This window comes from Sinocyclocheilus grahami, unplaced genomic scaffold (genome assembly GCF_001515645.1).
Source record: "Sinocyclocheilus grahami isolate Dianchi unplaced genomic scaffold, SAMN03320097.WGS_v1.1 scaffold365.1, whole genome shotgun sequence".
Classification (NCBI taxonomy): domain Eukaryota; kingdom Metazoa; phylum Chordata; class Actinopteri; order Cypriniformes; family Cyprinidae; genus Sinocyclocheilus; species Sinocyclocheilus grahami.
Genome location: NW_015505544.1, coordinates 724,073 through 739,722, shown reverse-complemented (window position 1 = coordinate 739,722; position 15,650 = coordinate 724,073). Strand labels below are relative to the sequence as shown.

General features: G+C 36.7%; 3 protein-coding genes across 4 annotated transcripts; all 3 read right to left on the bottom strand.

The window, feature by feature from the left end:
- Nucleotides 1-696: 696 nt before the first annotated feature.
- LOC107549181 (sperm-associated antigen 6-like) lies at nt 697-1,859 on the bottom strand. The gene is made up of 3 exons (XM_016230172.1): nt 1,722-1,859; nt 1,491-1,586; nt 697-881 (listed from the first exon to the last, which is right to left on the bottom strand). Exons 1-3 carry the CDS (start codon nt 1,744-1,746, stop codon nt 697-699), a joined length of 306 nt encoding a protein of 101 aa, XP_016085658.1. The 5' UTR covers nt 1,747-1,859.
- Nucleotides 1,860-4,102: 2,243 nt separating this feature from the next.
- On the bottom strand, nt 4,103-10,669 carry LOC107549204 (polycomb complex protein BMI-1-A). 2 transcript variants are annotated; one of them, XM_016230204.1, is made up of 10 exons: nt 10,302-10,669; nt 7,633-7,765; nt 7,430-7,526; nt 7,155-7,210; nt 7,019-7,069; nt 6,527-6,632; nt 6,065-6,107; nt 5,833-5,931; nt 5,526-5,606; nt 4,103-5,319 (listed from the first exon to the last, which is right to left on the bottom strand). In XM_016230204.1, exons 2-10 carry the CDS (start codon nt 7,748-7,750, stop codon nt 4,999-5,001), a joined length of 972 nt encoding a protein of 323 aa, XP_016085690.1. In that variant the 5' UTR covers nt 7,751-7,765; nt 10,302-10,669; the 3' UTR covers nt 4,103-4,998. The 2 variants fall into 2 exon arrangements, with proteins under 2 accessions (XP_016085690.1, XP_016085689.1); XM_016230203.1 differs by lacking the exon at nt 7,019-7,069 and adding an exon at nt 6,774-6,824.
- Nucleotides 10,670-11,434: 765 nt separating this feature from the next.
- On the bottom strand, nt 11,435-15,416 carry LOC107549189 (COMM domain-containing protein 3-like). Its single transcript, XM_016230180.1, has 8 exons — nt 15,209-15,416; nt 14,252-14,363; nt 14,093-14,156; nt 13,968-14,002; nt 12,935-12,995; nt 12,806-12,862; nt 12,653-12,706; nt 11,435-11,662 (listed from the first exon to the last, which is right to left on the bottom strand). Exons 1-8 carry the CDS (start codon nt 15,342-15,344, stop codon nt 11,603-11,605), a joined length of 579 nt encoding a protein of 192 aa, XP_016085666.1. The 5' UTR covers nt 15,345-15,416; the 3' UTR covers nt 11,435-11,602.
- Between the last annotated feature and the right edge of the window lie 234 nt (nt 15,417-15,650).

Here is a 15,650-nt window from a genome sequence, read left to right as displayed (position 1 = left end):
AACAGTACAGTAACACGTACTGTTACTGTTTATAGTCGGAGTTTAAATAAAAAGTGCAAACAAACTGTTTTTGCGTTGACTTTATACTTATCACAAAACATTTAAAGAATAACAGCACAAAAATATGTTAAAATGGAAATTATTTAAGCATGGATTGCTTGGTTGACAGTGTTAATAGAAATTTTTGCATTGAGCAAAAGCAATTTTAAAGGTGCTGTATGTAAGTTTTTGACTCTACTAAAGCATAAAAATACCATAATATGTTTGCAGATATTTAAGAAACATGCTAAGTTAACATACTTGTTTATCTGAAAAACAATGCCACAGTCAGTTATTCTCCTTTGAAAATGTGTGTTCCGGGCCGGAATGTCAGTCTCTGTTTTGGTTTGTAAAACCCGCCCACTGCCAGTTTACCCAATTGTATTTCGGCACCCAGGGTTACCAGTTGGTGGAAAACAGTGTATTTCATTTCATTCATTGTCAGGTGCGCTCGTTCCTGTTGGTGTCGCCAGTCTGGCAACCTGTGTGTGTGTCAAGTCTGAGGAGGAGGGACCGGGTGAAAAAAACCCTCTCCCAATATTTTGAATTTGGACTGCAATACCTAGTTCAACCACTCGTGTCAATCCTACATACAGCACTTTTAAGCATGAAGGTTCAACACCTTAACACAAACCTATTCATTTCAATTAGAGAGGCTCAGCTAAAGAAACTCACGTTTTGCTCAGCCAGGGAGTACACAAGCTGAGGAAGAATGTCTCCCTTTACTACAGCCTCAGCCAGGTCATCGTTATAGTTGGCAAGCCTTCCGAGAGCCAGAGCTGCTGTCTGCTGAATAGTTGGGACTGCATCCAAAAGGAGAGGCCTCAAAAGGGACATTACACCTAAGCCAAAGAGAGTGAGCACATTTGTGCAGGGGAGAAAACTGGAGTGGAAAGACACTTGAGAGCAGATGAGGGGAGGATATACTTTCAAAGATTCAAATCATATAATAAAATATATCTACACAAAATGTTCTTCTAAGTTCCAAAAGGTATCAGGGTAAGCATGAGCATATGTATTCCTTATTTCTGTAATACTAATTATGTAACTTTTTTTGAAAGACAAATTTTCTGGAAACATTCATTGTACTGTGTTTGGGAGAAAATGAAAGATACTGATTTAGATCCTTGTACAAAGAAACATTTGCAATGGCCTCTTTTCCCCCCATCAGTCCTGAGTGTTGAAAGAGTTTAAATAAATATGCTTCTTCTCTACATTGTAGGTAGGGATAAATCAATCAGTCAATCCATTTTGAATTTAGTTGAGTTTTGTTAAGTTTGGAGTTGAGTAACTTTTGTTTAAATTTTTTTTAATTCTATTTAAATGATTAAATTCGACATTTTATATACAAGTACAAGCAAATATAACATAGTATCTACATACAAGCAAATGCCATAACACACTTCATGCAGAAACCTCCCTTAAACAAAATAAACATTTTAGACACTCACCTGCATTTTGAAGTGTTTCAGTATTTTGTGGTCTTGCTGCAAGATCTGCTACAGTTTGCACAAATTGTGTTCTTGCCTTCTGGTACTGCTCAAACACTGCATAATAACAATAATAATAATAGACGAAATAAGACGAATCAGTTATGCAACTAACTGCAAAAGTAAGCCACCACTAGCAGTTTTAATTAACGTTTTAAATTTCTAACGTAATTAAGGATCTTACTTTCTCACCTTGCAAAATCTGTCGTTGACTCATAACGTGAGTATCCCAAATCGGAGCAAAAACGACAAAAAGCTGCGTGAATGCGACAAAAATTTACGTTTTAAGCTTCAATTATGAAACAGCTTTTGTTGTGACTGAGTTTAGAGGAGGCGTGCAGCTGTTGTCTTGGCAACAAACCGGAAGTGATAGGCACCGTGTTCGTTCGGTGCGTTTGCTGTCAATGCTTATCTGATGATTCGTGCTGAAACACGCATATATGTTCAAATCAGGACCAGTGTCGCATGCAGTTTATGTCCAGATGTAATAGCGGGTTAAATAATCCCTAATTAGATTGGGATATTAAACAAGATTTAAAAACGGTCGATGAATGTGGGATATCGGGACAGAGCTGCGAGGCCGAACAGCTGCCCCCACATTAGTTTCATGGTTACCGCAGAGACAACTGCAGTCACAGCAGCACTGATATTTAGTGATTACTAGTCTTTACATTCGCAAATTTTCTTTAAATAACTTTCAGAACAGCAAAGAACTAGTGCTTGCTATAGTTCTTGCATCATATAGGCAAAAATGTGTCTACCGTCGAACAGAATACAAACTTTCCATAGGCTACGCGATTGTCCATTTGAAAGTTGTCGCTCTAGTTTATAATTTTAATATGATGTTATGATGTTTCACGTGGTCACATGTGTATGACCGCTGTCGGGTTATCTTAAAAGAGATGTGGTTTCTAATTAAAAGACATGATTTGCATGAAGCATGGTGTGGCTGTGAGTGCCTGCAGTGAATTCATTAACCCACACACACTGAAAGAAACCTACATAAAGGACAATTATTGTTTAATCCTCCTCAAGCTTTAATAATGCGGCAATTTGAGCTTGTTACCATAGTTATGAATTCATAATTTTTCTTTCATATTTTATTGTTGTCTCAAGCGTGTATGTTTCTAACATGACTTGGCCAAGCACTTAACACACTGTGTAGGCTATTAGAAACTATTTTGTATTTAGTTATATGGGCCTTAAATGGTCAAATCTAAGCTTGTCATTTAGGTTGTTATATCTGAACCATTATGACAAGTAATCGGTTCATAAAGATTATCTGACCGGTAACATGACATATCAAACAAACTGGGCTTTTAAACGCCAGCTCAAAAGAGTTTATGCCACTTCTTTAATGCCACTTCTGCCAAGGAATGGTCTCATAATGAGCGAGGCTTTTCAACGAATTTGTGTATAAATACTGTTGAATTTAAATTAAGAACAAGTGGGCCTACATTTATTCGTAAGGTTCATGACATCAGCCATGGCAAGGCGACGTGAGCAGAGAATATTACATATTTGGAAAAATAAGCTTTCCCAAAATTGTTCTTTATTTTTACAAAGCCAGATTATTTGAAATGTCACAAAATGAATGTAAAGAATATACACTATACTAGCCTTTGCTCATTCACTCGTAAGTCCAGTCAACATCACTGGTGATTTTCTTATGTCTTGTTTAATTTATAGTATTAGTAAAGGTCCAAAAATATTTTTATAAGCTGTTATCGCTCTGTAACTCTGAATGGGGAAAAACACCTTGAAAGACATTCAGTCAGACTACTCATGGAAGTCTCAACACCGACAAATGTGCCCACTGAGAAACTGCCTTATTCTACAAGATTTCTAAAGTCTTCTAAAGACCATGTCGACGTACCAGATTATTACTGAAACTCTCAACTAACCTACAAATCTGTAACAGATGAACTACATAACCTGTTAAACTAAATAGCTTTCATTACCTCAGTATATCAAGTCAAGCTTTCCTCGCCTCACGGAGAGATTCACCGGCAAATTTTGCACAAAAAAGGTCTGACTGGGTACTTTGCACAGGCTAGTTATAAGCTTGTCATCTGTTTGAGCTATACAGTTCGTGAAGTCTTTAGCACCTGCCTTACAATACCTTCTCCGCAACAGATTATATGATGTTCAATGCATTTGACCATAAATTAACCAGATTAACTACTTCAAATGTATTACCAGTTTATCACACAAGCATTTAATTGACTGCCATCCGCGCTAAAGCGTGTAGGCTCTCTCTTTATGAGCCAATAAATAAATAAATACAAATTTAAAAAACACGGTTATTCTGTACTGCAACCACATTTTTATGATTATTTATTGAGATTTATTGTCTACTGAGAGATGAGCTAATACTGGAAAGGAAAAAGGGTCCCCTTAAATACTAAAATTTCAACTTTTTGCACCATAATACATATTGTAGGCCTACATAAAATAAATATATTCGGATATCATGCAAATTCATGAAGATTTTCAGGTGTATGTAGATTTCTCTCACTTTGTATGTTTCGAAGCAGCATTAAAACGCGAGAAGGCGATTTGAAAGTGTAAAATGTTTATTTAGATGTTTTATACTGTGCAACAGTCACAATACAATAGCTGTCAATAGTCTACAATCGACCAATAAGACAATGAACACTGAAGACATCAAAATGTTGTCCAGAATGAGAAGTTGGGGGTATAACAGTGGCTGTTTGTCGGCAAATTCGTGAATGTAATAGCTTGAAAGCAGTCTGAAAGATAGGCTATGTGCATGCTATGCAGGACTGGAGTATGACCTCGAGACCAAACTGACGAACCCGAACCGGTAGAGTGAAGCAAATCGTACAATAACTGCAAAAATTAAACTTGAATTTCAAAGAACTTGAATTTTATTACGCCGACTACAACTTAACGTTGCAATTCTTCATTTTAACACGTAGTCCTAAATATAGTATTTTGTCCTTTAATTTTGAACTATATATATATGCCTTTCTTTGATACATGATTAAAGGCCAGAATATACCAGGAATGTTTAGTAACTACCCCAGAAAAGACAAACTAAAATCAAAAGTAAATGCTTTTTATCATGCTTTTAAAGAACATTATAATACACATGTAAATTACAAGCAACAGATAACAATTTGTTTAGGAAAACTGTAGACCGAAAGTAAAAACATATATATATATATATAAAAAAAGGTCGGTATAATTCAGTCATTTCTGCATTCTGAAAATGCCACAACCTCGCTCTGCGCTACACTTTGCAATCAAGTGGGCCTCTAACGTTCTCACGCAAACTTAGAAATTCCAGCAATTTGTTGAATGAGGTGCGTCATTTTCACTACGTTAAAGTTACATGTAGAATATATTGATAATAATGACAAAAAGAAATTGATCTACATGACACTACGTTGGCATGGAAATAGCTGGATTATATCTGGCGTTGGCTTTATCGTGTAGTCCCTCATCATCCAGACGATGTGGAAGATCCGTTCAGTGCTGTTTTTCGCACTTTGTTGCCAAAGCTGAACTGTCGATTTGGGCTTGTCATCGTCGTGCAGTTAATAGGATTAGAAATATGGGTGAAATGAGGTTGTGAAGGCTGAACCAGTGTGCTTGGACTCGGTAGTGGTGAGGAGGTGGATGGAACTCCAGCGGGACTGCTTGCCTTATCGCTGGCTGAGTCGCTTTCAGAGCGGTTTGTATTGTTCACGCCATCTTGTGGATGGGTAATCTTCATTTTTTTACAGCTGGGCCGCACACGGTACTTCAGAGGCAGTGGTCCATTCTATGTAATGTGGGAAAATAACAGAAGGCACCTTATTGAACGGTGTTTGCTGAACAACTAAAATGCTCAGTCCACGAATGAACGAATTATCTAAAGATAAATAAATTTCCTGCTTGAATAATACACTTTGAGATTTAAGAGCAAGTGTGTAAAGTGAGTCAGCAGTCAGATTTGACAGTAAAAAAACTACTCTTCTTAGAACTTACTCTTCTCCAAGTGTAGATGTAGGCAATGTCCATTAATGTGTAGTAATCCTTCAAAGGCTCATCCTCATACATAACTTCAATCTATTAGTACAAAGAACGATAATATTAAAAAAAACAAGCACCAGTCAATCAATATGACACCATAATGGACAATGCAAAATCAGCAAGTAAATAAATAACAATACCCTTTTTCTATAAAATTATTATGTGATGAAACGCTGAACTACTAAACTTCAAACTTCAACTGTAACAAAAGGATTTTAAAAAGGCCAGAAACTGAAACTACATCTGTAATAGATCACATTACCTGAAAAGTAGGAGGTATATCCATTTTGCTTCTCAGAAATTTCCTCAAATGCATCACAGTCATGGCAGCAGGGCATTGTAAGTATCTTTTATTATTAACCTGTGTGGTTAATAATAACATAAATAATACACAGATATATTATTCAGATAAGCTTTACTATTTGGTGTAATCTGTATCACCATCATTACAGAGAAAAAAAGGCTTTCAGCAACAGCAAGCACTTCTTAATTACCTCTTCTTTTTGCTTCTCATCTGTGCTGGCTTGCTGTTGGGCCCTGAACAATAAATAGTATAATTGTTGTAAATTAAATACTAAACGATAACTTTTCAAGTTTCATCTTTATCATTAAGGTTACACTAGAGAATGGCCACTTCAAGTTTATGTATTTATTTACACATGACGAACCAAACATCACTTATACAGACATATGCAAACACATACCGTGCCTTCTCAGTAATTGGGCCTCTTCTTTGGAATGATTTGCCAGTGGAGATCAGAACGGCCCGTAGCCTGTCTCTTTTAAAAACCCATTTGTTTTCATTGGCCTATTAGGACTATATTTTTGCCTATTTCTTATTTGTGCTTTAATTTTTGTATTACTCAATTTTTATGATGACGTTTCTTACTGTGAAGCGCTTTGGTGGCTGTTTTAAATGTGCTATATAAATAAAGTAAACTTAAACTTAAACATACCTTTGATCAAAAAACTCAATTGACAGACTAATAATTTCATCATCTGTGATGATTCGCTTGTCTTCATCAGCAACTTCTCCTCGATCCTCATTTGATCCATTTGCAGCTTTGAAAAAAAAACAACAAAAGATGAATCATAGCTTAAATTTAAACAAAACAATTAGACTAAACAGTTGCACAACAGTCTATTCAAACAGCTACCCTAACAAAGCCAAACTTATTTACTTATGTACATTAATTTACTTACCATCAACAGACGGGTGTTCAGCATAAAAATCTCTCCTACGTTTCATTTCATCTGCACAGAAAAATAAATTTCTTCTCCTCGATCCTCATTTGATCCATTTGCAGCTTTGAAAAAAAAAAAAAAAAAGATGAATCATAGCTTAAATTTAAACAAAACAATTAGACTAAACAGTTGCACAACAGTCTATTCAAACAGCTACCCTAACAAAGCCAAACTTATTTACTTATGTACATTAATTTACTTACCATCAACAGACGGGTGTTCAGCATAAAAATCTCTCCTCCGTTTCATTTCATCTGCAGAGAAAAAGACATTTCCAGATCAAAGCATGTGTAAATAATTACAAACAATAAACACAATCTTTTACAGTGACTGACTTACTTTTGAAAAGACCAGGAACCAACTTGTATACAATGTCCTGTAGAGTTTTGTCAGACCTGTGGGGGGAGGGGTATGCACTTCAAACAATGCTGCTGCAACCAACTCAAATTCATGTTATTTCCTAATTCTCATATTAAAAGGCATGAACAGAAAACACCATATACAGCATTTGAGATAGAAACAAACAAGATGTCTTGATTATTAGATGATTATTACTATGAATAACTATTTGCAGCAAGTGGAAAGATGGAACAGACAGTGATTTTAAAGGTTACCGAATATTGAGAAGTGGCTTTGTTTTGTGGACCTGTACATCACATATGGGACAGTATTTACTGGTTTCCAGGTACCGGACAATGCACATTTTACAAACTGAGGATCAGAGAAATGTCATAGTATAAGACACATTATCTGGATGTGTTGTGTATATTCAAATAAAACCACAGAAAAAAAAGAGCAGCACATCTCATATACTCACATGAGTGCAAGCATTCTATGATTGTTGTTGCATCTATGAAATATCCACCACACAAGACACACATCAAATGGGGATTGAGCTCCGTTATCTTGATCCTTGTTGTCCGATGCATCGTCATGGGATGGAAACGACCCTGCAGGTGCATCAAAATAAGATAAGTTTTGCAACTACAAACAACTGCCAGAGAGAAACCAATCATGAGGACTTAATTTAGTTTTTATGGAACGGAATAACAGAACTGGTGCGATTTTTAAGTCATCTCTTACACATAGGTGTTCTGTGCTGTGAAAAGGCACGATTGCGATGTAAAACGAAAACATAACACTGCACAACGCATCGGTCCTGAGGACAGTCTACGTAAATGAACTTTATGCGACGAACACGTCTTAGGGTTTCTATAGCAACTAAAGCTGCGTTACATGGCAACGTACCAAGCAGCTGTAATTGAACGTTCTGCGTAGAATAGCGTGAACGCGCAAATTTCGACTTAAAACAAAAATCTCGGCCATTAAATATGTTAACGGTCTTTCAAAATTACAGTGCATCTTAAAACCTCGCATAAACAGCTGGAATAAAAGACTGCACATCCATTGATGATGCTGATCTCCGCTTTGCTTTGACAGTCTCTCCCTCCTGGATCACTAATGTAACTAATATAACACTAATATAACTATCGTCATACGTTGCTATGTATGAGGCTAATTTCCGTTTGTCACAAATCCTGTTGTTGAAACATACGTCGGGGCATTCACTGAGAGCCGAAGGCAAGTGCTACGAAGTGCTGAAGGAGCTCACAACAATGCGAAAACGACCAGAGTAAGCAATAACTTTCAACAGTACACAAGTGACTACATGTATAGACTCTCGTGCTGGATGAAGCATACCAAAAATAGGTTATCGCCAGTAGTTAAAAAAAGCGTTTTATTTATTATGTAACTTGCTGTGAGATAATCATACATTAAAGATGTCATCTAGGTATGATAATTTCATATTAAACCATCGGTCTATACAAAACGATTTTAAGAACACGCCAGAAAAACCAAGCATCGGACACTAATTCTGATGTTATTTCACGTGAGAGGATATCAAAACATAGTATGAAGAATGGCTTATATACTTCTGTAAGACGACTTTAAAAACATCATCAATCTACAGGGGGAAAAAATGTCAACCTGTGCCCTTGCTTATTAAATAAATAAAGGCGTTCATGATCTAACATTTAGTAAAACATCCAGCAGTCAAACAGAACTGATACAATGCTGTTTGTTCTCACCACTGCAACAAGCGTTTCGGTTGGTTATTAAAACTCTTTGTACTCTGACTAGACGAGCATTCTGGTGATGGTGGTGCTATATATGTAGGCTATAGAATAAATAACTGTAAAAAGGAGGAAATGACCCTTATACATGAATTGTGCCACGTGAGAATGTGCGAGTTTACAAAGCCTATCGATTAATACAGATAACGCTACCATAACGAAATCCCACCTGATTAAGCTGATGACAGAAGACTCGAAATGTTGACACACCGTGTTAAAGTCATCAATATTATAAATAACACGTAACTTTATATTTAGCTCTGACATTCACAACTACAGGGAGTCAGAGAAGGGATTCTATTTTAAACAAAATTATTCACCCAAGTCTCATGTAGGCTATACAAATTGCGGTTTCTAAATCAAGACGCATATGCGCAAGTGAAAAACCTTGTTATTATTATTAATAATAATAATAAATAATTCTAAAACAAGATGCCGACAAAGTTCAATAGCCTACTAAATCATATTTTCTTCTTGACGTGACAAGCCACAGAAAGGCTTAGCCTACATTACAGTAGATATATAAATACGCGATTACTTATTTTTTGAGCTTATTATTTTTTATCTGAATGGTACAGTACTTCGACAAATGTGTTTGTCAGAGTCCAACAAACTGATATAAGTACCATTTATACCTTGTGTAAGCCAGGCTATCTAAGCATCCTTCGGGTCAGTTGGACAAATGAAAGAAACCACTAAAAACATTTTAAATACGTGAAATGAGCATCTGAGTTTATGAATACGTGTAGTTTTATCAACCACACATCATCCGTGTAGTGAATGCTTGCTGTCAACCGCTGAAAGCTTTGTCCTGTATCCGACAACATGGACACGTTTAGGTTACCGTCTAAATTTAAGTTAAGAAAACACACAAATAGGTACAATTCAGTAAAACAACGAGTTTATCCGGTCGTAAACATCACACAGATTGCATTTCTATAAAATCAGGTATCTGCTCAATGTGACAATAAAAAGAAAATCCTTTAGAAATCAGCCTCACATGAACAGTCGACCCGTTTCTACGCGATTTCGCGTGCACATCAGGATTCATTAAAAACTAAACCGTTTCATTTAGCCAGAAACCCCAAGCAAACATAATGATGCCAATAACTGAATACCGTACAACACATCAGGAATCATTCGTACAGACAGGATACAATATTACTAGATAAAATAACTCAAATCTATAAGCACGCGGAGAGACGGAGCCAGTGTTGCGTACGCGAGCCTGTCAGTTCCCGCATCTACTCTAACACACGTCTCCATTTTACGCTTACAAAAACACAGATGCATTTAGAGCACAGAGTGTGAAATTAGACATTTGTAAGGGAAGATATCGAAGAACACATACCTTACTGAGCTAGAGCGAATAGTCGAGCCTGGAGGTGGTTATAGACAATGAAAGTTAGTCGATCAGTAGAAAACGAATACGAGCCAAGCGGCCATCTTGAAAAGGGCTGCAGACGCTGTCAATTGCAATAAGAGAACAGCGGAGCAGGGCGCATTTCAATAATAATAAAAATGAGAAAAGGTCCGGTTGTGATGTGCTCGGTTGCAGATTTGAAAGCGCTCTTGAATGTAGACTTCCCGCCAGTAAAACGGCCAGGCTGATGTGCGTTTTCTCTAGGCTAGCGCCTTCAGTCTTCTCTTCGAAAAATGCTGCGCTGATGGTTCAGTGGAAACTGACACCGTCCCCAAAATGGCTTGTAGTTCGACCGCCCCGTGCATCACGTGATCTGATTCTTTAAAGGGTGGCCTGGGAATATGTGTCGGTGTATTCAGCGCTGCTCGCGTTCAGCAAATAACAAAGAAATGTGTTTCAAAGTCTGTTTGACCGCGGTTTACACAACAGGATAGGTTCTTGTAGGTCAGTTTGTGTACTTTTCTCTGCAAAAATATCTGTCCCTCAACATCTTTGAAGACTGTAATTCATAACGGAGACATTATCGACTTACCATAAAGCCAGAGTCACATCTATTCATAGACCGTATGTTAAACTGAATATCGCAAAGGCGTTGAGGAAGCAGTTCATACATTAGCCAATCACATGTTCAGACATAGTAGGCTATATGCTACCTAACCCGACAGTCTGTTCTAAATTAATTCATGGTGGTGAATAATGCAGAGGGCAGTACAATGTAAGAAATCTGCGCACGTTCCACTTATGGCCGGGAGTTCCCTATAGAAAATAAGTGCCATTTTACTGCTACAAATATGATTAAATAATTTCGCACAGGAACACAACCGTTCCGCATATTCTCATTACCTTCAATGTATTATAAAAGCCTGTCCTGGCCCTCAACCTTAAGAATTTCTACTTTCTATAGCATATATAGACACAAAGCGTTGCTTGTATCAGTAAGGGGATCCAGAGGTCAGACACTATTGTCGCATAGTTGTGACAAATGTCGTTTTCATCAGAAACATGCGTTTATCAACAAAGAGAGCTGACTGAGCTTTAAAACATAATTACACAAAGGCAGGTTTACTTATATCAAAGTGATTTTTTATTGTAAAATTTATGAAAAGAAGCTACAGAATAGTCGATATATGCGACAAGAAGAAAAAAAAACTTGATAGGGCACTGCGTCCTGAAGGAAAGACACGTTTGTCGCGTTAATCTCCGGCATTCGAAATGTATTGATCCAGGAATCAAGACTGGGATGTCCTCTCGAGACTTTTTGCTGCGTCCTTCATTTTTCCAACCAAATCCTATACACCGTTGAAACAATCCAGATTATCCACCAGTAAATACGTGCACATGTTAATTCCCACCTTTATTTCACAAAGTCAAATTTCTGTATTTGAGGGAAACATAAAGTGAAAATTATACGGCAACACTGTTATTGTAATATAGTCTTATATCCAGTTTATGCGGTAGTCTTATGCCAAAGCACTCTTTCATTTAAAGATGGTCAATTGGTTGTCATCGTAAACCTCACAAGCTTTACGCAAACAAGTTAATAACATCATAAATTAACATCCTTAAATGAGAAAACAGCTATTTTATTTATTTATTTATTTTTAAACTCTTTTATTGGATTTAACGTGATCAAATGAAAATACATCGATTTCGTCTTAATTTTATTTTTAGGCAGTGGCATCATGGTTTCAGTCTGCTAAAACTTGTGGGTCGATTCAAAAAGTAAGCTACTGCGATATGTTACATGATTTGACCATGATTGAGTGCATGAGAATTTTATGACTATCTTTCGGACAATTCACCTTTGTGTCATCCCTATGACAAACACAGGCATCTGTGTAATGACTAAGATAATAAAATAGCTAAGCAGGCTTTTCCAAAGGAAGAAACACAAAGTTTGCATTTCAATTTCAGCTGTAGCTTAAAACAGAATTAATGAGTTATATCAATTAACAGTCAATAATAATACAAACTATAGATAACTGTTTAATGATTTATTTCACGTCTCAATTGCGTCTGTATGTATGTTTCTTTAGACCGGACTTCTTGTAAAATGAGGATGCCCATACAAAATGTAACTGTAGGAAGATAAAATAGCCTCTATAGGCTCTGCTACTTAAATAACATGACTCAAACAATAAAACCGTATATTTTACCCAGGCCTTAAAAAAACCCTCTTAATCAGCGAAGTAAACCATGTCATGTTAAATTGTCTTTAATAATTACTTGAGGATAAAGCTAAATAATGATCATGCAACTTTGTCATTTTCAATAAATACCTGAAGTTGCTCCATGGTGCAACTAAAATTAATTTCCGAAGAAGCGCCAGCCCTCTGCAAAAGTAACCAAAATTTATTCAAAGTGAAGAAAATAACAACAACAATTACTGGACATATAGCTATTAGCCTATTTATGTATCTACAATTACATACCTCGGTGTTTAAGGAAATCAGGTATGACGGCTGATTGACTTTATGTACATGACTATTCTGCCGAGAAAAACAATGGTTATGAGATAATGAAGTATTGGAAACACTAACTAATTTATAGAAACAACGTACCTTTATACAATACTCAAGACGCCATTCAGCATCCGTTACATGGGGAGGACATGTATCAATGCTGAGGAACATAAAAGATGATAGTAAAAAAATTAAAATAAATAAATAAATATAGCCTATTGCTGCAGATCATACTTAAAGTTACACAGATTTTGATTTTACACTCTGCAAACAGGAAAAATTCACTACTGAATTGGTTGTGGTAGGCTATAATTCCATCAAATAAACAGGCTACTTATGTAACAGATGCATTTTACAAAAATCTATACATACAATCAGTGTTGGGGGTAATGCATTACAAGTAACGCGAGTTATGTAATCAGATTACTTTTTTCAAGTAACTAGTAAAGTAACACATTACTTTTTAATTTACAAGAAAATATCTGAGTTACTTTTTCAAATAAGTAACGCCAGTTACTTTTTTCCCCCCATTTATTGATTGAAAGATGTTACTTTAGTTCTAGAATAAATGTGAACATGCATTAATTCATCTCACTCACAAAAAAAATCAGATTTAGTTTTCCTCAAAGTTAATAAAAACAGTTAAAAGCAACTCAGAATATGACTCAAAGCTGCAATAGTTAAATATGTTAGATAATATAAATATCCTTTATGTATTTAATCCCATTTACATGCTGCTGACCTTCAGTGATCCAATTCAACCATACTAATAAGCAAACATTACACAAGATAAACTAATATTTCTTCTTCTTTTTTTATTGCTGAAGAGTGTTGAACTTTCTTCTTCTGTGTTCTACTGTACAGACATGAATTTGCATTTCCTTCAGCCTGAGGCTTTTGGTGAGAAATAGGGCTTTTATATTTGCCAAAAATATAACTTTTTATATTAAAAGCAAACAAGCAAGCCCAGCCCAGATTAAAAAGTAAAAAGTAACGCAAAAGTAACATAACGCATTACTTTCAATAAAAGTAACTAAGTACCGTAATTAGTTACTTTTTTAGGAAGTAATGCAATATTGTAATGCATTACTTTTAAAAGTAACTTTCCCCAACACTGCATACAATTTCTCACCTTGATAACAAAGATTCCAATTTTCTTTTGTTTTTCTAAAAGAAAAGACATTTTTAATATAGCCTACTGCAATGCAACTGTAATTTCATTCAGAGGAAACGGATCAATGCAAAACATTAGCCTACCTGGAATGAATTATAAAATGTGTCCACTCTCTCATTCGGGAACTTGGCGTCCTCAAGACACGAGCTAAAACAATACACAACATTTTTAGAATGGAAAGGTAAAATAAAGTGCTAAACAGTTTTATATGATCTTAAAAAGCCCATTTCAGATCAGGTTACCTAATTGTTGATTTATCTGCATTCTGCTTAACTCCTTCCAGAATGAAGGTCGTTGCCGCCGTATGACAGTGTTTCAAGGTAGTCTGGTCAATGTGCTTCAATTCTGGGTGACCTGCAAGAGATGAAATTTGCTCTCAAGAGAAGCTTTTGTGTGTGTGTGTGTGTGTGTGTGTGTGTGTGTGTGTGTGTGCGTGAGTGAGAGAGAGAGAGAGAGCGAGCGAGCTTACAAGAGACTTACGTGCGTTGTTTTGAACTGAGCAAACGAACAATGCTTTGACAATACAAACGTACACTTATTTGACATGCCAATTTAGCGCATTAATTACAAAAGGAGAAAAAAAAGAGAGACAAAACATTAGCGGATAACTAGAGCAGATGAGTTAATAACTACTGTTTTTACTTAGATTAAAGACATGCAGGCTACCACATGAAAGCGTTTGGCCATAACCAAGTAAATATTCATGAAACCTTATACACATTTCAGTTCTTAAAAAAGAATGCAGTGGTTCCCACACCATAGCTAATTCGGCTAAGCGGAGGGTTCTTTATTGTACACTACACTGTTAGCACAGTATGCAAGCCACAAGCAAGGATGGCGAGCAGTCTGTCAGCCCTTGCATAGCTTTAGGTGACATATAACATGCGAAGCCTTAGAAAATAACATCAGCAAGACACAGCGCAGCGCGACTTCCTTCTTGTCTGGAAAGCACCGGAAGTAATGTAGCACAAAGAGCGGAGGGTTCTTTATTGTACACTACACTGTTAGCACAGTATGCAAGCCACAAGCAAGGATGGCGAGCAGTCTGTCAGCCCTTGCATAGCTTTAGGTGACATATAACATGCGAAGCCTTAGAAAATAACATCAGCAAGAAGACACAGCGCAGCGCGACTTCCTTCTTGTCTGGAAAGCACCGGAAGTAATGTAGCACAAAGAAAAAAAACCCTCAAGCATCTTACCTAGAACGCTTTCGCCTCGAGGGGAGACCAGACTGTCGAATGCGACCTCCGTGAATATCGTAAATGATTTCTGGTCGAACACAGTTGGATCGGCCAGGGGTTGAAGCCCTTTCATCACTGATTCCGACAACTCCATTTTGAGCAGACTCGCAAGCCTTGGTCACATGAGCGCGTCAGCTGATCTCAGCACTTGGAGAACAGAGACACTGATTCACAACGCAAAGGCATATATTATATACTTGCTGATTTGCATTATATTATTGACATATAACCAGGATAAAAGCACTCGCATATAAATGGTTGTCAGCGCGACTCTAGCGAGATTCCGCATTTCCAGTACGCTACTGCCTGCTGAGCGCATCCGTATTTCTACTGCTGCATAACCTATCTTTATATTCCAAATTATATTAGAAAGATTCTTGAGCAGGTAGAATTCTTAAAT